The following is a 23,868-nucleotide window of genomic DNA, read 5'->3' on the forward strand; positions in this document are numbered from 1 at the left end:
AAGAAACTTGTAGCTATGTTTCCCAGAAATAAAATTTCATTTATGGGTGAAACAAAAGGTGAATTTTATTTAATTAAAATACACTGTTTACTTCACTAATTGAGAGACCAAGTGTCTTCCATAGGAGAACTGTCTTTTTCTTACACACACCTGCGTATCTCACCATGTTGACTATTTTAGATTAGGTGTTTATAGAGAGTGGTGTGTTTCAGGATGTCTTTAGCAAGAGTTCACAAGCTAAATATGGCTGAGGAAGTCCACTGCTGGTCCAAATGCTCTTACTGTTGTAAGTGACAGCATAGGTACTGAAGAATTGAAAGCAGATTTTTCAGTTGTCCCCAGATTATCCGTTAATGAATTATTTCCTACTTATTTTTTTTATTTGTTAAGACATTATTTATTCAGGAAATTGGACATAACCGATAAAGGATCATCTTTAGGGAAAATGTGGGACTTCAGAGGTGCTTGAATTTGCTTTCCAGCTGTTTTAGGCTGACTTTGGGCTGTACTAGACCAGACCACAATATCCTGGAGCAAACAACTGTGCTGCTGTAAAATCATATCAAGAGTGAATTTGTTAGGAATGGATAATCCCACTGTCCATGGAGAAGTGTATACTGGTGAGCAATATTTACCAGTCGCCCTAGTTTTCTAGCTTTCTAGAAAAATTCAGTTTGTTTGAGTGTGGTATTAAAGCCTTGATTCCAGTCTAATCCAGGGACCATTTACTCTAAAAAAAAAAAGTGGGTTTTTTTGTCTGTTTTTTTTGTTTTTGTTTTTGTTTTTGTTTTTTGTTGTTTTTTTTTTTTTTCTTTGTGATGCTGCAGTTTGAACCCATCTTCAGCCGTTTTTGCTTTCTTTTGAGAAAGGGTCTTACTAAATTGCCCCGCTCAAACAGGCACTGGTAACCTTACTGTAAGCCTTGTGTGTAGCTGGGATTACAGGAAAGATTTATATTTTAAGGTCGCAGTCTTATAGTTTAATCAGAGTACATGATCTTTCAGTTGTAAGCATTGGTCATAAGCAGTACTTGATGAGAAAAGTGTGCATTCTGATATGATCATGTGATTACAGTAAGGTGACCAAGCAGCACTGTGAAAAGAAAGGTCTAGAAATTAACTTTATGTTGTATACTTGAGTAAAGCTTAGGAAGCATTTCTGAAACCAAGATTCATTCTCTACAAATTTGTAGTAATAGAACATATTTTTTTTTATGAGAAAGAAGCAACATACACAAAACTTAGAATTTTATTTAGAAAGAGTGTATTGTTAAAGGTTATATTTACTTGTATTACATCAACTCATTTTTATTATTATATTATGTCGTACTTACGTTTCATCTTCTACTTGGGGTGATTATTCTTTTGAGTTTTTAAAAACAAATTGTAACATGGACAATGGGAACATGCTAATTTAATCAGAAATAATTAATACCAGTTTTGCAACAGTAGTAGTGGAAAGTGCAAGAGAAGACAGAAGCCAGTGCTGTGGAAAACCTCTCAGACTTTTCAGGAGGTCAGACAGTACATGATCTGCTGTATTTTTGTGTATTTTCCCTGCTTTTTTGTACATATATCTATAGCATTCACGGAAACATTCTCAGCCATATAGAGCAATACAAACATTTTATGTATCTATATATAAGATGATGAGAAAATGTAAATGATATTTAAAAAGCCAGATTAATAAAGAGCTTTAAGCACCTTGGTAATGAAAACCCATGGTGCTCTTCTAAGTAGAGTAGATTATATGGGGGGTATGTAGGTGTGTCTCTCTCACCACCTCGCTGCCCACCTTTCCATCATGAATTCTGTTTCCTCCAACTTACTCTGCTCCCAAAGTAGATGCAAAACAGTGCTTATTTTGTTGCTAACTGATGGCAAAATTCTTAGTCTGTCTTTTCTTTCTTTCTTTCTTTCTTTCTTTCTTTCTTTCTTTCTTTCTTTCTTTCTTTCTCTCTCTCTCTCTCTCTCTCTCTCTCTCTCTCTCTCTCTCTCTCTTTCTTTCTTTCTTTTGTCTCTTTCTCTCTTTTTTTTTTCCCCCCCTGGGGTAGCGTCCAAGATCCAAGGGCATAGAAATTGTCTCTTTTATAAGAAAAGAAAGACAGAAAGAAAAGATACAGGAACAATGATGCCAGTAAGCAAAAATTCTGGCTTTGCTAAGGCCCAACATCTTACAGGCTGCCATTACTCAAGCAGTTTACTTGATAAACCAATTGAAATAACAGCAAATGCATGAAGCTCAGAAAATGCAAGGCTTGTAGAAGATGGAGATATTTGCCTTATCAACAGAGTATATCAATAATTCAAAACCTTATCAATACTTTATTTTTCCCATTTCATCTAATGCACGCTACATTAAAACTCTGGTTCAGTGTCAAGGGTATGAATAGAGTGGCTTCCGGTCTTCTAAGCAACAATGATTTTCACTCTATAAATGATGAGGAGTTTCTTTCTGAACTCTGTTCCGTAAAAATATATTCTAATGGCATTTTTTATTTTTTTCATTTTATCATGAGCAATTTGTAGCTAAATCTGGTTATACTGCACTTGTATTTTGAGCTGCAAATTTTGGGACATCTAGGGATCATTCAGTTTACAATTTAGTTATATGGACTTAGAAACTAAACCCTTGCTGAGAAACTGGAGGCTGAACAGATATAAACTATTAGTTGAAAGCTTTTATTTATTCAAATACATTTTACTTGTTTTTTTTTTTTGTTGTTGTTGATTTGAATAGCTATTCCAATTATGAACTGCTCTCAGTGGTTTGTGTGATAACTTATCTTTAGGTTCTAAAGTATTGTGAATGTTAGAAATAACTAATCAATTTTTATAAATGTTATGAAATGTCACATAATACTATGAGCTTCATCCTTGTAACAAAAATGATTTTTCTTCTTCAGTATTACATACGATGCATAAATTAAACAGTAATTTAACCAATTAGGTACAGTAAAACCACACCAATTCAGGCTAATTGTGTGGAAAATGCTAATGAAGAGTGGATAATTTGATAAAGCTAAACCTGCACTATTTTTCAAAATATTTACTGTACCCTGCAGCAATAATTAATTAAGTGCTACTATACTGATCTTATGTATTAATTTTTAAAGCAAAAATGTGAATTATTTGCAATTTGCATGTCTTTGCACATTCGTGGACACCAGCAACTTTTGAAATGTGAGCCAAACAATTTCTGTTTCTGTCCTGCCTCCCTGCCAGTTCTCAGTTCAGACCACTAAACTTCCTCACAGCTTCCTTTCTTAGTGATAATGCACAAATTTAATGAGCCCAGAAGACAGAAGACTGAAAATCATTAGCTCCTCTTTTGCTTCATTCATTCCGTGCTATCTCATGTATATTTCAAGTGTGATAGCCCACGAAGTCATAAACAAATAGTTCATTGACTTCAAGTATTTCAGTACTTACCTCAAAATGTTTGTGGACGTTTCTTTTTTTTTTTAAGATTAAAAAAAAATATTGGAATGATACAGAGATTGGCGTGTTCCCTGCACAGGGACGCCATGCAAATTTGTGATGTGCTCCAGATTTTCTATGAAAAACTAAAAGGTATAAAATAGGAAGACGGTATTCAAATAGGAAGGGGAGCTGGGGAGGGGAGAGGGGGAAACAAGGAAAGGAAAAAATGGAACCAAAGCTTTGTAAACAAGGAGGGGAATAGAGGTTGAAAGGAGGGGAGGGGTGTGGGGAAAAAAGAAGAATCAAAATATATCACGTACAGGTACAAATTCCCTATGATGCATGTGATCATTATGTGTATCGACAATGTACTAATGTAATTTTAAAAAGCAAGTTATATGTAACTACTCTAAAAAAAGACTAAAAAAGGAAATACTCAGTATAAAATATTTATTAATTTATATAATGATCTCTCTTAATACTATAAAAACTGATTAATAATATGATTAAAATAAGTCAAAAAGCATTTGATATGGATATTAATTGAATATATTTATATTTTTACAGACTTTTGTAACAGGGCTAGAGTTCTGTAATTCCTATGTTCCTTAGAAGAAGCTTTATGGTGTAATAATTTAGTTTTAGATGAAAGATTAATGATAATAAGGTAGGCTGAATTAAAACATATATAGCTATTTATCTCTTTAAAATCGTGCAAGTCACTAGACAAATGTGATGGCTCATATTTACCATCCAGTAGTGATGTCCTGGAAATGGTAGTAGAGCACACTTTGAGTTTGAGAAATCATTTCAAATTTTGGCCCATTAGCACAATATGCACCATTCTTCGGTAACAGTGGAGATTATTTGTAGAGCTTGGTGTAAGCGGCACTCAGCTCAGTACTGAAGCTGCATCAGAATGTATTGGAAACATTGCCTCTTTGCCCCCAAAGGTGCATTTTGTAGTTGAACCCTAATAAGAAAATTGAGAAGTTAAGCTTTCCAATTTGTGGGGAAGAAAAACAGAGCTCAGTCAAATTAGTTTACCATGTTCTTTGTTTCTAACCATAAAAGTAGCCTCAGGGGAAAACATTCCACATGAACTAAATGATCGTAGATTGCTTTGAGGGTTTTTGTTTTTCTTTGTGTTTTTCCTGGTGCTTGAGACTTGAATTCTGATATCTCTACTAAACCCAAAGGAGGTTTCAAATGCATGGCCAGCGTATGCCCTCTTAGGGGCTTACTTTAAGAATCTGGTAAATATCATCCCATCATCCAATTGAGGCACATGTGAGGTTAGTTCTTGCTTTGGTTTACAAAGAGAAGGAGACAAGAACAGGAAAGAGAACAACACCAGGAGATGAGATCAGCTCTACCTGAAGGCGGTCGGAACCTCCAGGGTCTCAGATTTCTACAGAGAGCAGCACAAGACCTGGCCATAAAATGAACAGTCCTGAGTCCTAGCCCGTAACTACTGAGTGTATGTCTGGCTAGAAGTGAGACTGAAGTTTCCGTTTTTAACAAATCCTTTTTGCTTTCCACAGTGTAATGGAGACCCTGTAAAGGTCATAAAAGTCTATTTTGTGAGTCTCAATCCAGCATTTTGAAATTTAGAAGAGAACAGATTGGAATGAATGAGATAGAATGGATCTGGAATATGGTTAAAAGGAAATTATCATAGCACACAGCATGAAATAATGTAAAATATTCTTTTATGAAACTGTGTGTGTCTGTGTGTATTTATACATGACAGGAGTGCAAAAATTATTTCTCATTTTTGTGATCATTTTAAAAGTTGAAAATCACTCTCCCTAAGTGCTCTTACTCTGGATTTTCATAACTACTCAGATCAATTTAAATTCAAAGACATTTTTTTTCAAACCTCTTCAAATATACCTAAATATACTATAGTAATGAATGTCCCTGGGATATGGTCATTTTCCAGATTTTAATGGACAAAATTTGACATTCCTAACACATATTTGGTGTTTCTGATAAATCATTCTAATTCTCCCTGTCTCTATCGTCTCCAGTTACCTATAGCTGTATGTCAAGATGTAGGTTCTCCTTGTAAGGGTAAACCCATGTGAACCTGCCTTATAGTGAGGAAAGAGAAATGCTATCAAGATTGAGAAAGATTTTGTGGAAGATTTCAGCCAATGGGCAACAGTAGCACATGTGTCAGGAGTAGGTAAAATTATCAAGTAATTTCCAAGATACCTTTTAAGTTTTCCTAAGTTGTCCACTCCATCTTTTGAAATCTGTTTCCTTGACCTTCTCCAGTACCCTCTCAGAAATGGACCCACTTGACTGTGAGTGCAATACCCCTTCACCACATTCATGTGTCTGTGTGAGAGCAGAGCAGTTGGAGGAGAAGTGGCAAGGAATAGCGACCACTCTGTAAGTTAGGTCTTTCCATAATTGGATTTCCTGATGAATGAAACTAACTCCCACTTTATTGCCTTCTGTGCTAACAGTAATAATAACAAAGCAATACGCTCAGCACTTTAGGTGGTTCGTATCAGTAATTTCCCAAACTGTGAATTTACTACAAGTATCTTATTTCCTTTTCTCCTAGACTCCATATTTGCATGTGTTACTAAAGGGCTTCAGAAATGAGGAGTTTCCCAATTAATTTCCAGGCATAAAAAGTTGAGACTTTCTAGGTTGTATAACCTAAGTTCATTAGCTATACTTCAGCTTTCCTCTCTATTAGAAGTTAGGAAAGTGAGACTTAGTATAGTCTTGGCTGTATTATAGAGCTAGTGAATCTTTCAAGCCAGAACTCAAAGCTCTATGATGTGACCAAAGCAGAGAAGCCAAGTAATGTCTCTGAACTGCAACTGAAGTGTAAAAGTTTGGTTATCTACTCCAAATCTGATGCTGTTCCCAACTACAGGAATAATGGGTGAAGGTCATGTTATTTGAGGGGCACGTTAGTCTCTCTCAATCCTGCTTGTCAGTGTCCTTTTAACCCTTAAACAATTTATAAGATTTTTATTCCTCAGAAAAAAATTTTCAGCACCAAAGGATTTTATTTGAGTTAAAATACTATGGTATTTCAGGGTGGCAACCCACAGTCTACAAAGCAGCACACAAAACCTGTCTCCATTGTATCCATGAGTATTTACAAATGCATGTAAGGAAGTCACAAGCCAGAAGAGAAGCAACTTGTCCCAGATGATTTTAATGTTATAAATCAGTAAAATTATTTGAAATATTTAGAGGAAAAAGAAAAATATAGCAGGAAAATTGTTTCTAGTTTCAAGGGAGGGACTAGTGCTTAATTGTTGGTAATAAAATCAAGCTATATACATTTGCAATATTTTGATGAAAAATGGAACTCTGTATTCGTCACTTTTTCTCCACTGGGACACCACATGTGACATGCACAATTTAAAGGAAGATCGGTTAAATTTAGTTTCAGGGAATTTAATTCCTGGACAGACACCTTCAAGGCAGGAACATCGGGGCACAGGGGTATGGAACAGCAAAACTGCTCTATGCATGGTGGCCAGGAAGCAGAACTAGGGAACAGTACTCACAAGGAAGGCTTAACAGAACAGACTTAGTACTGAGGGTCACACTTCCATGACCCACCCAGGCACACCCAGAAGTGTGCTTTTCTAATCCTCTCAGTGTTCCTGAGCCAATCAAGTTCATGCAATTAATTTAACTACTGTAATTTTTCGCCAGTGGTACAAAACTAATTGCTAACTTATAGCACAGTAGACCTTATATGTCACATGATAGCAATCAGATAACTTCACAAAGATTAATGTTCTTCTTTTCTTAATGGCATATTGGCTACTCCAGTACTAGCTAATAAATAAAACTATTAGTCATCTTGTGTCTGAGCAAAGCTATGAATATGGCTAATTTTAATTACAAATTACATGTCTAGAATGTATGATAGTTATAAAAAGAATAACACCCGAGCCAGTTTTCGCAAACTAAAGTGAGTAGGCAGGAATACTCATTTAAGATTTTTCTGTAATTGTTTTCAAAGTGTGGATGGTTTGCTTCCAAAAGACTCAAGATATATTACAATAAAGCACATTCATAGTGAGACTATTAAAGTAGAACAAGTACCTAAAAAACCACATAAAGAAAGAATAAGCAAACACTTAACCTGCTCAAGCTTATAAATATATGATGATCGAGTGCTGAAATTACCACAGTCAAGAGAGATTAAAATTAGACTGTTTTCCATTTTATTTTAGGAACACAATGAGTTCTTCAACTTTGCTGACACAATTAGTTTACCTTATCCCAAAATAATTTTGGGATGTATTCCAGGCATCAATACTGTAGTTTTCTTTTAGTTTCCCAAGTAAAGCAGATATGCTCTTAGAGTTGAGAACAGCTGACCTGTACAAAACAAGGCAGGAAGGCTCATTGGATAGTAAGGGAATGGCTTAAGTACAGGTAACGGAAAGTGAACTGTGTATCTTTTCTTTCTCAATTGGCTGGAATGTAACAATCAACTACAGGTAACCTTCCCTGGAGTTCAAAGCTGGATGTCTAATTTTTCAGCCTAAGGAACCTGTGAAAAATCCTTATCAGTGGTAGCTAGAATAATTGACTTTGTCCTCCTGAGGACTGTTTTTCTTGTGTAATCTGGCTTCCACCATCCTTTATTTTTTAATAAGCTGAGCTGTGCTAGAATGTGGCTTAGTTATACTAGTGCTCTTATCAATATGTGCAGAAGTCTCAGTGACTGTCTATCAACTCTTCAGAGTTCAATCAAGGCTATAATATTCCTGATGAGTAAGAATTGATCTAGAAATTGTGTGATGGGGAAAGTAAATTCCCTGAATGGGCATTGGTTTCTTTTTCTGTAAAATGCAAAATGAAAATAGTATTTTTACCTACGGCATTGCTGTGACAAATAAGCCTGGAATAAACACTCACTAAGCAATCCATATGTGTGGGGACTATCACTATGCATTTTAAATACATGCAGTTTATCAACTATATTGTTATTAAACTTCTGCCTTTTATAAGTGTCTTTTAAGAATTCTTTTTCCAATTACTAATTATCATTGGAAAGGTTTCTGTATTGATTAATTGTTACAATATGTAAGTCTCCTCAGTAACGTACTCTATATTTTTAAAATTTTCTGTCAAACTGAGTGCAGAAAATAAATGCCACTATGAGTTAATTTATGATCTGCCAGTATAAGGAGTTTTCAAAAAAAAAAGAAGAAGTCTACCTTATTACTTCCAGAATAAAAGAAAATTTTATGGTTTATTATTAATGTTATTTCTCAATGCATGTAGTGTATATAATAAATGCCAAGGGTCAGAGAGAACAGTGAGTCAACAAACAAATTACAGGCACCAAATATATAATCTAAACACATCCAAACTGAAAATCAAGATATCAGTGTATTAAGGTGTATAAAACAGCAATGACTTTAAATTTATTTTTAAAAATTGGATACTAAAAAAGTCATAACATTAAAGAAAGGAATAAAAATGTTTTATTTAGGATATGACTAGCATTTTCTTACAACTGTGAAAAGTAAATAGGCTTCAAAATTCAAATAATAGTAACAATAATAATAACCGAATATGACTGGGACACTGTTACCTATGGACTTGATTTTTCTCATGTCTAACAGGTTCTTTTTCCATGAGGATAAGAATTCAATTTATATTTTCTTAAGAAGATGGTGAATGATACAAATTGCTTTTGTGGGATTAAATATTGAGATAATATGGGCGAACATAGGGTCTATTTATAAAATTAAACTAGGGTTGAAAATTGAACTCTAGGCAGCCAACAATGTTTCTGACTACTCGCCCTACTCTGGGAATTACCTGTGAGTGCCTGTGTTATAAATATCTGTATTTTCTCCTAACACAAGATGAAATACCGACACTTATTATTCATTTAGTGAATTTATCTTTTTCTTTTCATCTGAAAAACTCAAGCTTGATGCAAAAAACTCATCCTTCTAAAGTGTTCCTTACTTATAAGAATAAAACAAAGAAGGAACGTGAAGAAAGGAAGCGAAGAGGCAGTGTCTACACGCAGCTGAATACAGTTAGGAACCAATTCTGATTCCCTAGCTCTCCCCGGTAATGTCACGTTATCACTTGTAAACCAATTCGTTTCATTTACGCAGTTTCATTGGATCATCGCTGCGACTTTCAAACTGAAGGGTTTTTATTTATCTTTACAAAAAGTGAATTGTGGCAAACAATGTTCGTTAAGCTTGTTATATAGTCAGAAAAAGAAAATTTGGTTTGTTGACTTGAAAGTCAATGGATTTTTCTAAATACAGTGTTGGTGTTTGTTCAAAGAGAGATAAATTAAAAGTACTTTTCTCTCATAAAGTAGCCAAAGATCCTACGATTGTCATCCATCAATGCAACATCAACTTCTATTTGAATGATGACTGTAACCTTTATCATAGATGTCAAGACTTAGTCTGTTTATCTTTCTTCTAATTCCCACCACAACCAGGCTTCATGACACAAAGTATACATTTTCTATTGTGTCTTAATGAATTCCTGTGATCAGAATGGTTTAAAATAGTGCAGAGGTGTTACTGTACAGTGCTTCATGTCAGAAGAGTAGGATGGATTTGAATGTGGTAGTATCCAGGTGTTGGGAAGAGAGTGTTTATTTTGGATGCTCAAGAGAGAATTTTGCCTTCAACAGTTTGTGGAGGATTCTGGCATTTATGACACACAGCACATTCCTCCCCTCCACATCTATCAACGGTGAAGAAAGTCCTTCTAATATCGCATCATTTGAATTTCTGCGTTTTTCTACAAGTATGAACCCCTGTGATTACAATGAGCCTGTCTAGATGACTCAGTAGACTCTCCCTTTGTAAGATCAGTTGATTAGTTCACCTAATTCTTCTTCAGACTTAACTTCCTTTTCTTCACATATATGACAGCATATTCACAGCTTCTAGGAATGGGAATGTGTACCTTGTGAGGGATCGTCTTCCATCCTGCAACCCACTTTTCTTACTTTTCTGGAATCATTTAATTCATATTGAAGTATAAAACATAATGTGTTTATGACATTGAATTTATTTTCTTTATGGTTACTGGTAGTAGAGTTCAGGTAAGATAAAGTCATTGACAGAAATGGTGAAAGAAATGGGTTCTCCTGCATAATAATGAGGCTCCAAATTAGGCTTCATTCCCTTTAATAATTAAATGCTTGTTTAACACTTTAGAAACTTATTCTATTAGTCCATCTGGATTCCTGTCATGTATATGAATTCATCTCTCCCCGAGAAAGCCACTTAAGCACACAAATCTCCATTCCTTAGAATATAAGAACTCAAGAATTTCCAAGGTATATATTTTGCTGAGCAGATTTCATCAGATGTGGTTTAGATGAAATGTGTAAGATAGAAAAGGAAGGTGGGGAGAACAGAGCATCTGTTTGTGTAAATCCTAAAAATCATGCTTCATTTCCGTCATTTTACTGTGGGAGAAATGGCTTGGGTGCTTATGAAACGGTCCTCTGTGTGAGCTTCAGGTGTATTGTAGGGGATAGTTCTTGGAAGTTTTTGTTCTTGTAATTGTTTTTGTTTTGCCATTGCATAATTGTTCATTTATAATGTTTTAGTAGTGGCCATTCCTGTTGGAGTTCCACTTGGGTCTTTAGCATTGATTCCTTGAACTGCTGTAGATTAATTCTGACTGTGTAATTTTCTGTGTGAGTGTATTGGTCTCATTCAGCTGGTTCTGGAGCTCCATGGGTGTGTTGGGCACTTATGGAAAACAACTGAGCAGCTTGATAACTGAGCTTTCGATGATAATCACAATATATAAATAAGTAAAAGAAATCTTTGCTTGTTTTCTCTGAATGGATTTGGATGAATGGTTAAATCTACTTCTTGCCCAAATGGGTATATTGACTGAAGGTACAGCGTGCAGATATTTCCACACAGTTGTAGGTGTAAAGCAAATGCTTAATAAGTCTTTGTTGGACTGGATTTCATTGTGAAGATGGTATTTTTCTCATTAGTTGCCTGTCAATACACTTTTTCTTTTAACCTAGGACTCCCTCTGTTTCCTGCCTTTCTATGCATGTAAACATAGAGACTGACAGGAGACCATGTCTCAAACGAATTGGGGACTGAAATCCAGCTGTGGTCCAGTGCATTTTCACTATCTGCTTTTGTATCAGTCTTGCTAACCCTGCTATTAGAATGATATATTTTAGAGATAAATGAGACCTCACAGTCTCTTTACACGGTAGAAACAATATGCTTATGTGGCCGAGTCAAAGAAGGATCACAGAATATGTGGATTCAGAGGATAAGGAAGATTTAGGCAAGCATATTTCTTGGAGCTGACCTTTGGGAATATTTTTTTTCTTTTTCACGCAGATGTTAAGCCTTTGGGAACCTGGCCAACTTTTAACATTTTATTATAGTAATTAAATAAAATATTTGATATCTTGCTTCTTGTTTTTTGTGAAGTTTATTTGACAAATAAATGCATCTTAAGATGTATTATTATTTTCAATGTCATGAAGTGTAGTAAGGAATTTCTTACTGGGTGAACAATGTTTATTTTAAAAAACATTGATTTCACCTTTTAACTCACTAATTTAACACATATATTCTGACAGTTTCATACTCTTATAGTTTAAGAGAATTAAAGAATTGGGAAGGATATTAAATATCATCTGTTACAACTGTATCATTTTAAATTGAAGACATTGAAGCTGAAAGATTAATTTTTATCCCATATTACACACTGCATGTCAGAGTAACCCAATCTCACTATACAGTATTATTTCCAAAAAGGACAAGAGAGATCAAAGCACTTTAGTGGCTAGTAATTGTTTGTAAACTATTTAAAAAAAAAAAACTGTTACTGTAGGAATAGTATAATAAACTTTGTTTATGAGGACTTTAAAATCTAAATGAAAAGCCTATAACACTATATAAAACTCAATAAAATAGGATTAATAAATGAAATGTGATATACTGGTGTGATGGAAAATGTACTTTATAATAATTTAATACAGTATCAAAGTACTACTTTGTAGTGCCTTGAATCTGGCATTTAAAAGTGCCTGACACATAAGAGACATTCAAAATAAATTTTACATGTAACTATTCTGTTTTATTGCATCATTGAATCACTGTTGGAAACTGATATAAAAAATGTAGGTTTTCATTTCTGCCAGTGCCTGGCATACCTTTATTTGGAATAATTTTTTGTGAGTTGAAGCCATCTATGGTGAAGGAAGCTGTGTTTTCAGAAATGAATTTCATGAGCTCCATATGTTTCTTCTGGCTACTAAGGCGGGAAAGACCTTCTGTCCGACAAGAGGATAGTGAAGTATTTACACCATGTTTACATTTTATCATAGAAACCTACCAATATTTTTTATTAATTTCCTAGTGCAGAACCTCCAGCTCATCTAATGGGGAAAATGTATTTCTATATAAGTTAATCTTATTACCATAAGTAAATAACAAGGAGAAAAATTAACCAAGCATCATATAATTTTTATGCCAGTGTTTTCTGGTATTAATAATAAGCAGTGTGTTTCTACAAAGAAAAGGCTACCAAAAAGGTCTCTGAAACAAAGAAGTCAGACAGTGTACATGCTGGATAATGTCCCTTTGCATAACTAGTTGTCATTTCATTGTGAAATCTTTGTGTAATTAGCCCTGGATCCTATCAAGAGTGCGTAAAGCAGGCCAAATATGGTCTTGTGTGCTCAGTTTCAAGGGTTAGGCTGTAGAGATTGATTTTCTACATTTTTAAATATTTAAAAAGAAACTCATAACATTTCATAGTATGGAAAGATTGTCTAAAACCCACACTTCTGGATCTCAAATAGTGTTGCTGGGCCATTGCCATGTCCATTCGTGTGTGTTCAGTGGTAGGCCTCATGCCACGACAGCAGTGTGAGGCAGTTGTGGGAGAGGAGTGTAAGCCTCAAAACCTGAAATACTTTTTTTCTGCATGCTTATAAAAAATTTTACCAAACTCTGAACTAAGCTTAAAGGTCACCAGTAAGAAAGCAAAAAATACGTACAATGATTGTGTTCACAATAAAAATGCACAATTTGTGATTTATAGTTTATGATCCATTTTTGTCAAAAAAAATTTTGGGGGGACAAATCATGCTATATAGTTCAACCTGGCCTTGAACTAACTATGTACCCCAGGCTGGCCTCAAATTCACGGTGTTCATCTTGTCTCAGCCTCCCAAATGCTGGAGTTACAGACATGGGCCACTACCCCTGGCTTACTTTTATTAAAATTTTTAAGAAAGCAAATTTACTGAGTTTTACAGTTTGACTCTTTTATTTTCTGACATTTTCATTGGCATCGGACAATAAAATACCAAGAGACCAATTTGTACTTTTAGACTAAAATAGTTGTCTTGCCATAGCTAGAATATTGAAATTCATTTAACTCATTTGCAAAACCCTAACATTGATACAATGCACACAGGGATGGCATGGAGAAACACAGCAGAAATGGAATGAGCAGCATGTAACTGACAAGCACTAACTATTCTTCAGTGCTGGAATCATTGTTCTTTTGCACTAACTAAGTACAAATTTGCACTAATTTTGCACTGATTAAATAGTACATGCTCTACAGGACTGAGTACCTGCATACTTCATTTCCAAAGTGTGTGTTACAATTATGTAAAATATATTATCTGTATACAAATCAAAAGATAGTTAACTGCTGCCTCCCCAAATGTGACTTTGAATTAACTAATCCAAATGTCTCAACAGATTCTCCTTTCTATCCTCCTGTTGTTGACTTGAAAGAAAGAAAAGCAGTTTAAAGGATGGAGAGATCTTAAAATGTCAGTAAAAAAGTAAAAAGTTAAAGACCCGATTGAAGTTTGTTGGAGGGTTCTGCCAGATATGCAGTAATGAATGCTCTACGGAATCTTGGATAGATCTATTCAGCAGCATGACACTGGCTGAGAATGTTTGCAGATTAGTCAAGCGGCTGTTCGTTTGCAAGGAGAGATCTCTCAGTCCTAGATGGCTCCTCTTTAAGAATAATAATGGGGCTCTCCTCATAATACTGCAATGTTCTGCTCCATGACTGTTCTGTGCTTTATGACTGACAAAGAGAGTCATTAGAAGTCTGTGTGATGGACATAACTAAGTGAATTGGAAAAAATAAAAAAGCCTTTTCAGCCCATTCAGAAATAATTGATGTGACTGAGACGGCTGTATGTGAGTTCCAGATAAGGAGACAATTTATGGAGAAACTAACAGAGCTAAAAAGGAAGGTGCAGATTTAAAGTTCCCAATAAAGTTGTCTGTTGACACAGCAGTATTCAATAAGGAAAAAAGATTTAACCTGAGTTGCTTTCCAATAAATGACATCCTTAGGGTCCTATCTTCCCGCAAATAAAGTTCCTACAAAGCTACAGTTACCAGGTTATACAAAATGGACTCTGAGGGGAACGTACCTACATTTTTTTTTGGATACATGGGATTGAACTCATGACCTCGAGCTTACCAAGCAAGTGCTTGAACTGCTGAGCTAAATCCCCTGCCCTGTATCTGCATTCTTAACTATGCTGTATTTTCTCTTTTACTGTAAGTATGGCAAATAATATGGTATTAATAAAACTTAAGTCTTTATTTTCTAAAGTTGGCCACCACCCTATAACAGAAAATAGTCCATGTTTATTCCATAAGTTGTTGACATTGAAGATTTTGCTAATGTAGATAGAAGGTAAATGTTTTTAAGTATGTCTAATTATGAAACAATTCTTGCCAGTGCATTACATAGATAATTTTTAGTCAAACAATTGAGATTTTATATAAAAATTAAGATTGATTATGATTTATATATTTGTGACTACATGTTTAATCTTGCTTTGCTTGGAAACTGTAGATTGAATCTGAGAATGATTTTAAGTACGTAAAACCTGGGAGTGTTATAAATGCTTAGTACTGCTTGTATCCTAGAAACAGAACGTGTCAATTACACACTACCAATAACACATGCAGTTATGTTGACTTCAAAATTATTTCTCCAAATAAGCAGGTTACAAATAGTCCGTGTTAGTATATCAAAATCAGCACCTTCTAGAAGGAAGGGTAGTTATATGAGTTTCTAAAATGTTTTTATAAAGGTTTTAAAGTGAAAATGCAAGACAACATTTTTTTAAAATTAGACTATTATACTAGAGTAAAATTTACCTTCCGCTCTCTAGATTTTTTAAAATAAGTTTTTAGAAAATTTGTTCGGTCCTGTAGTGAATTTGAAAATGTGTTGATTTTACTTTCCTTGAACATTCTGGCTGTGAGGACAGCATCTGGCTGCTCGTCAGTGTTGGAAGGAAAGTGGACCTTGTGGGTTCTTCTCGTGTCACTCCTGGCGAGCTGTCCAGATGTAGGTGTGCTGATGGTTACTTTACAGTATCAGTTAAGCAGATGCAGTTTTACCAAATGAATAATGAATCCACACTTAACTCAATGACCCTTCGTTATTGGTTTACACTGATGTCATTAGAAACCTTTTTTGTTGTTGCTGTTGTTACCCACCTATGTCTTAAATCTTCTTCTCATCTCAACATACTTTCTCTTGTTCCCCAGTACTGTTGTTATCATCTATTCATGTTATTTGGAATGCAGAATTATTAAGTGCAAATGCATTTAGTTGGTATGTTACTCACTTTACTTGCTATAATTATCCTTTTGAAAAACAGTACTGGGAATTGAGCTCAAGGTTTTTTCACTAAGCTACATCCCAGCCTTGTTTATTTCTCGTTTTGAGACAAGATTTCCCTACATTGTCTATGCTGTGCTTGAATTTGCAGTCCTTTCTAAGCCTCCAGAGTCCCTGGGATGTTAGGTCTACATCTGAAGGTGTTCACTCTGACTGTGTTGTTCCCTTAAATCCTTAAAGCTAATTTCATGTGAAAATGGTAACTGTGCTAATACATCCCTCCCTTGGGTTCAGCAGAATTTCCAAGGAGAAGGGAGGGTTAAAAGAGACTGCCATTTATAAGGCCCCTAGAATGCAAAAGCAAATGTGGCAGTTAGATGACTTCATCATCACATCTTCTTCCCAACTCCTAGGCAGCCTCCCGATTTCTAGAAAACAAAGTGAACAATATTATACAAAGAATGGCAGGTTATGGTTGCCATGGGATTTTAGATCAGTGCTAAAGTTAACAAACTTATGTCGACTTCTAGTTGGAGGGAGAATGAAGCACTTCCAATAGTCCAGAGGTAGAATTTTATCTGGGCCTTACCTTTGAACATATTTGTAACAGCCTCTAAAATAGCTGCGAGGGCCCTGAAGTAGGATGTGCCTCAAGTGAAAGTCTCTACTGAATCCAAATGCAGAAGGATAATGCTGGATAAATGTCATTATAAAACAGTTGAATCTAGAAATATCCATGCTCAGTGAAGGGTTACATATAAATGAGTCTCAAAAAATTGTATGTACATATTTGCTATACAAATAATTTGCATTGAGAACACAAAAAACTTAGTTCATTAATAAGATAGTGAAGTTTGAATTTTATATGGATTTCAGAAATTCTATTTAGAAGCTTTATAAATTTTTGTGCTAGTTCTGTGTTTTCTTTTAAAAAATAAAAAGAAAAGAAAACAATTTAAAACATGATAGGATACAGTTCTCATTATATAGCTATGGCCTGAGGGACAGTACCTTTTATAGTATATGTCTTTGAGGGAGCTTAAGGCTCTTTTTTTATAAGCTATCTCATTAATTCTCAGAGAATATAAATTGGGAAGGGTGAGATAGTATCTCTGCTGCAACCCGGGAGCTTCAGGCACAAGAATCATAGTCAGCTAACTTGTTCAAGCTCACAAAGAGATTATGGGAATTTTTGGACTAGAATTAATTCTTTTCCTTGTTTTCCTAATGCACTGTTTTCTTATTAAGCACATACTCCTCCCATACACACACCACTGCAAACCACACAGGAAATTCTTCAACATGTTTTACTGTTTATTTTGCATGGTAATGTGTTCAAATTTACTTTCTCAAATTTTGTTAGTTTACCTATTTTGAACCTCTTTTCTTCTCCTACCTTGTGTTGTTGGATGCATGTTTCTCATATCTTAAATATTCACCTTAACAAATCTTCAATGTCAATGAAGAAATAAAAAATATTGATAACACTCTACATAATCAATGTAGCTTCAATCTTCCTTCTTTCTGTCTGCTTTGCCCTGTTCCTCACCTTTCTTCTTACTATTTCCCTTTGGTTTATGAATGTATTGTCCATCTGTCCTTGCTCCCTGCAAGTTTAGAGATATTAGAAAGTTCATAGAGATTTCCAGCCACACTAGAGTTTGGGTTCATCCCATCGACACAATGTTTTCAGCATTCTACTTGATATCTCTGTTTCTTTTGATCATAAAGTTCTGAGTTCTCTGAGTTTCAAAAGTTTTCTGGGTTTCTCTACCCATTTTGTTATGTAACCATTGCTGCTGGCTCTACATATGGCACCTATAATTGGTCCTTTTATATACATATTGTCTATCGGATACCTCATTCCACAGTGCCTGCCTAAGAAGTCCAAGCAGATTTCACAGCTGTTTTTTTTCTACTTCTGTTATATTGCAAATGTGGTTACATAATATTTTGTCTGTTTTTAAAGATCTCTAAGCTCCAGATTTTCTTCAGGATGTAGAATTATAGTTGATACTTTGGAATATAATTGGTACAAAACAGAATAAATGAAGAATAATGTATTATTGACTAAATTCAATCAACCACAGCATCTTGCTTTGTAAGAACCTTGATATACAATTTTACTGCCTCCTTCCAACCAATCTTACCTCTTCTTAGATAAATTATTTCTTCTAAGTTCAAGAATTCAATCCTTCTTTGCAAGGTCATCAGCCTTTCTTCCTCTTCTTGTGTCAGATCATTCATTTGCTAAAAAAAAATTCTTTAGTTTCCACTCTCACTAATTTATCATGCCATAATTTTCTTTGGAAAGTTCTCCTTTCATTTGTTCAAGACTGTAATACGTTTTCACTCTTTCAAAGATATGGAAGACTGATTCCTTCATATTCTTTTGTTTCATCTAATTTTGAGATCAAAGACTACGCTTTGCAGGACACACAAATCGTTTAGCGCTCAATACAGAAAAATCGGAAGATCATATACTTCACGTCACTAAATATCATCATGTCCATGCTTTTGAATCAGGAGACAGAAGCATTCCTGAGTCCACGATTCTTCCTGGACTCTGTTATGGATACTGAGCGCTCTTTGCTTTGCTCTTTTTACAGTTTTATCCTGACCATCTGGTATTTCTTTATTCTCTGTGCCCCTTCATGAGCAGCTAGACTTGCAATCCAGCTCCCATCTTGAAGGTTGATTTATTGGGTTTACATCGGTGGCAAATGATGGAATTGTTTGTTCTCACAAATTTTGTTTTTGTTGCTGAGTTGCATGTTAGCTCAAAATTCATCACTTTAGAGGACTCCACTACCGAGTATTAGTCATTAACAAAGTGATAGTCCTGTGTGTAATGCCATCCCTTTCTCTGTCATGAAGTCAACACACCACTTTACATTTATTCTGTAACCAGTATTACATAAAGACATGATAATATAGATTCTGTTTCTCAACTTCCGCTATAAAATTTAACTATCTCTTCCAATGATGAAAGCCGTGTGCAAATATTCGTCTTTCCGGTTCTCTCACCTTTTCTCCATCTTTTCTAACTCAGTATCTATGAATGGAATTAAATACTAACACTTACATCAAAGAGTTATCATTCAGAATTTAGGATTTTGTACTAGTTTGATTTATATTGCCAACTTAAACGAATTGCTATAAGATGTTTATGATTTAGAATTATGAGTTTAAGATACAGTGATATAATGCTGACATTTTATTATAGAATTCTAATGACATGCCTTTTTTTCAATGACTATATTGATGTATTTTAGATATACATAAAAATCACATTCATCATAGAGAATTTGTAGCTGTACAAATTGCACATGATATAATTTTTTCCCCATCCCCTACCCTCTCTTCATCTCCTCCTCTTCTTCCCATCTATAAAATCTTTTTTTAAAATTTGAATTGAATGATAACTTGAGTATATTTTTATCCATGTGTGATACTTTTTATTTTGGTTTTTCTTTGTGAATTGTTTTTATTTACTAAATTATTCTTCTGAGTGTAAAAAGCATGCATTAAAGAATCTTAAATATTGAAAATATATAAATAAATCTTAGTATAAGTATTTTAAAATTCTAATGTTCTTGCTTCTATAATAATTTATGGAGATTAAAGTATCCACAATCACAATAGGGTAGAAGATTTTGAAAATGGGTAATTTCAAAGCAGTCAACATGCAGTTCATTACAGACGAGTCATGCTGTTACTTTTCACATTTTTCAGTGCAAACATGGCTCATTACCTATGCTATCCTGTCATTACCAGTGGTGGATCAAGCGCGAAAGCATGGATTCTGACTTTGTCACTTTCATCCAAATGTCATTTTCTTGTCCAGTTTTATATCTGAATGAACCACAATTTTTCATGATTTAATTTTCTTTTTGTATGTATTTTACGTATTTTCATATTTGTTTCTTGTGTTCCTGAAGACTGATTCTAAAATGTTTTAAAGTCACTAAAATAGAATTAAGAATAACATTGGAACTTCTTGTCTTTTCTTTTATAAAGGCACATATTTGACCCAATATAGTATCTTCAAAGGATATGTCTGACTTCCCTTTAGAGTTGTTAACTAAATTCAGCATTGAAATTGAAAAGTTCGTTATTCAGTGGTATTTGCTGGCTATTTCATATATGAAGAACAACGTGGCTTTAAGAGACTTGTCAGGGGTCTCAATGCCTAGGTGCAAAGCCATAAAAAAATGATAGGTAGATTGCCATGAGTTGGTAGCATTAGTGGGGGAAATGTAAAAAGGAAATATACATACAAAGAAAAAGAATGCTCATCATAAACTGAGTTCTGTTTTATTTTTATGTAGGGTAAAAAATAGCAACCAAAATAACAAAGAAATATGAGAATTACTAGTGAAATACAGATAGTATCTTTGGAGTTCAACACAAGTAATTTTGGCCTGTGATGCGTATGCTGCTGATACTGGAAATATTTTGTAATTATTTTTGCAATGCTGAAAACTCCATTCAATGAAAAATGATAAAGAAGAAAATGTGATTTCAATTCGTCCTCTTTACATTCAGATTCAGCTGTTGTAGGAATTTGATTTTGACCTAGAATAAAAAAACTTGTTGTAAGGACCACATACTCAAATCAGCATATCACTATATGGTGACTTGATACTTGGGAGAAATATCCATAATATACCGCATTTTTGGCAAGTCTTCTGTTTATAAAATATTTAAAGGAATATTTGTGGAAGCTTGTATTTTTTAGTGAAACTCATAAATTAAGGAGATAGGCCACAATTTGTCTTAACTTTCTTATTAATAACCTACCAAATGCAGATAGTTTGCCATATAAAATTTTATTGGTCCTGGTAAAGATTAGTGATTTGTACAACTGTTCAACTAATAAAGTTGCAAAATATGGTTCTTTAAATTTCACAAGTTTCTGGCAGTACTCATATTATACTGTGTAGTGCAAAGAACCACTCTGAAATATAAACTCAGATTACATGTTCATGGTATCTTTAGCTTCATACAGAAGATTAATAGATAAACAATTGTTGGGGCTGGGGATTTAGCTCAGCGGCATAAGCACCTGCCTTACAAGCAGGCGGTCGTGAGTTCGAGCCCCGGTACCGATAAAAAGGAAAAAAGACAAAAAAAAAAAAAAAAACAATTGTTGAGAGCAATCTTAGACTATACAGGATGCTTTCATGTTGTTTTCCAATTTTCAAATTGTGTTCCAGTTATATGTAATAGTACTGTCATCTAAGGTTTTGGTTTATTCCCTTTAAAATCTTAACTTTCTTTTTATGTTCTTGTGTAAGTAACATTATGGGTATAACTCATAAACAGTAAATCTTGAATCCAGGCATTGTGGTTTTCACCTAGAAAAAGATCTGAAGGCACTTTTAAGAACAAATTACAGATTGTACAGATTCTGTATTGTTTTAATGAATAAATACATTTAAACTTTCTTGTGAATTTTCCATTCATGTGTTAAAAAAAGTTTTACCAAACTGTCTTATGATTCATATCATTTTCCATAGATAATGTTTTATAGGGACTGAAGTCATTTTATTTCCTAAAACTACAACCAATTTCTTATTTTTAAGCAGCATTTAAAATAACATAATACTCAGTTTTAAAGCTTTGTATCATATGGACTTAATATTTGATGCCTTATATCATATGGATGAGATGTTTTCATATGACATCTTTTTATAATGGATTAGTTCTAAGTACGTTGTGTAAAGTACAGACTACTGAATAGAAAAAAGGTTGAATATATGAAATTAACGTATTGTGTTTAAATGTATGTTTTTAGTAAAATTGTTCTTTGTTTCAGAAAGGAAATTTCAGGTTTCCAAAATAAAATCTGAGCTCTAGAGATGTTGTTTTAGGTAATATGTAATTATCCAAATAGTTTCAACATACTTATCTATTTTGTATTGAATTAGTTGTCAGTAGAACTTGATGTATGCCATTTGTGTATTTTTTTAAAATACGCTAATTTACAGTCGTATATCTTAGTGACATTCAGAATCTTTTCTCTTACAGCCATTTCGTAGAGTGACGTTTTCTGTTGTGAGTCAGCCTCAGGACCCACATCAGGGGTCACTGCAGAGTTGCTATGACAGCGGGCTGGAGGAGTCAGAAACACCAAGCAGTAAGAGTTCATCAGGGCCAAGACTGGGTGCCCTTCCACTCCCAGAGGACAACTATGAAAGGACCACGCCGGATGGCAGTGTTGGTGAGGCAGAGCATATGGAAAATGGTAGGGGCAAACACAACATCCACACACATAATCACGCTAGTGAGCCGTCATAAGTAGGCTTGCAAGGTCAGTCTAAAACCAAAATAAAACAGCTGACACCAAACAAACTATGTTATTTTAAATGATAAATACTTACTAAAATACAGAAGTGCCAAATAGAGGAAACTAACTATACAAATAAAATTCACCAAAATTGCACCACAAGTTAAAATTCCTGTCAGAGATAAATGCACTTACAAATAAATCAGAGTAGTGCCTACTTCAAAAAACAAAACGCTAAATCAACACACAGTTTCTAAATAACAGCTACAAAGAAAGGTCTTGTCTGATTGTTTTCTTCTACTCATTTTTTTTGTCATGCAACTATTTCTTCAATTGCCAGTGTCTAGTCATAAAGAAAGGAAATGTACATAAGCACCTTGCGTGACTTTTTCTTTCCAAGATTTGTAGAGAACTGTTTTCAAACCTCTCCTTTCTAGGGATAATTGAAATGGAGTCCGAGGAGAACAGGGTTGCCTTGCTCTCCAAAGTATGCAAATAGTGCAATTCGTATTTTTCTTTTCAGTTGGGGTGTGTGTGTGTGTGTGTGTGTGTGTGTGTGTAGGAAGGAAAAAGTTATAATTCTTCATATTCTGATCTTGTTGTAAGGCTATTCTCATATAATTATCACAGAAATTGCATTATGTACATTTTCATTTAAGTCATAAAATTGTTTTGCAAATTGTGCTTGTCAATTGTTTATGTTCCCAAAGACAATTTGGTAATTTCTTTTCTGAATTTCAAGACATAAATAAATGCTTGAGGAACATGTTTATGGTAAATAATGCAGTGGTAAGGTTCTTCTTCCTAATTCATTATTACTTCATGTCTAAAAAGAGATGTGGCTGTATGTAAGGGAGCAAATGGGGACACACATTTTTTTCTCAGTGAACAATTAGAATTATGTGTTTCACCATCTCAACCCTGAAGAAAAATAGGGCCTTCTAGGATTCATTTTTGTACCACTTTCTTTAGTGATGATATAGAAGTAAAATATATCAATGCAGGCAAGAGACTGATTTTTTTCTGGAAGTTTATCTATTAATATTAAACTACAATAATAGACATATCATAAATGACCCCAAGTGAAAGCATCGATAAACTAAATCATGCGAAATAATTAGTTATCAACATTATTATCAGGTGAAAAAATATGATATCAGCATCTGATGACTGATTGCCCCCTAGAATAATTATCCAAAGTCTAAGTGGCATTTTGCCTTATGGCTATAAGGCATGCTTATCTGTGTGTATGGTGGTGTGTGCTTTTGTGGATGGGAGCTTGATGTGCTTTATAAGGTCAAAATTTTTAGAATTGACATGCTGATGAAAATATACACACATATATTGAAGATATATGCATATATATACATATATGTGTATATAGATACATATGTACATTTAAAGGCAAGTGTGCTGAAATTCTTTGACCAAAAGTAATTACATTTAAACATATTATATGTGTGCTTGTCCACTTGGTGAAGGAGGATTAATTTAATG

General features: G+C 34.3%; 1 protein-coding gene and 1 pseudogene across 7 annotated transcripts in view; both read left to right on the forward strand.

The window, feature by feature from the left end:
- The window catches only part of Pcdh7 (protocadherin 7), a 380,883-nt gene that overhangs the window by 152,295 nt on the left and 204,720 nt on the right, over positions 1-23,868 (forward strand). For 2 of the 7 annotated variants that reach the window (XM_063240463.1, XM_063240464.1), the window contains exon 2: positions 22,113-22,221. The exons of 1 other annotated variant lie outside the window; for it this stretch is intronic. In XM_063240463.1, coding sequence (XP_063096533.1) covers positions 22,113-22,221 — 109 coding nt within the window. Of the gene's footprint in view, positions 1-22,112; positions 22,330-23,868 lie in introns of all 7 variants that reach the window. 4 more of the 7 variants (XM_013149986.3, XM_003467414.5, XM_013149985.3 and 1 more) reach the window with 2 other exon arrangements.
- Positions 3,456-3,556, forward strand: LOC111756044 (U6 spliceosomal RNA; annotated as a pseudogene).

Source organism: Cavia porcellus, unplaced genomic scaffold (assembly GCF_034190915.1).
Source record: "Cavia porcellus strain 051 isolate PalLab524CR breed Dunkin Hartley unplaced genomic scaffold, mCavPor4.1 scaffold_30, whole genome shotgun sequence".
NCBI classification, from domain to species: Eukaryota; Metazoa; Chordata; class Mammalia; order Rodentia; family Caviidae; genus Cavia; species Cavia porcellus.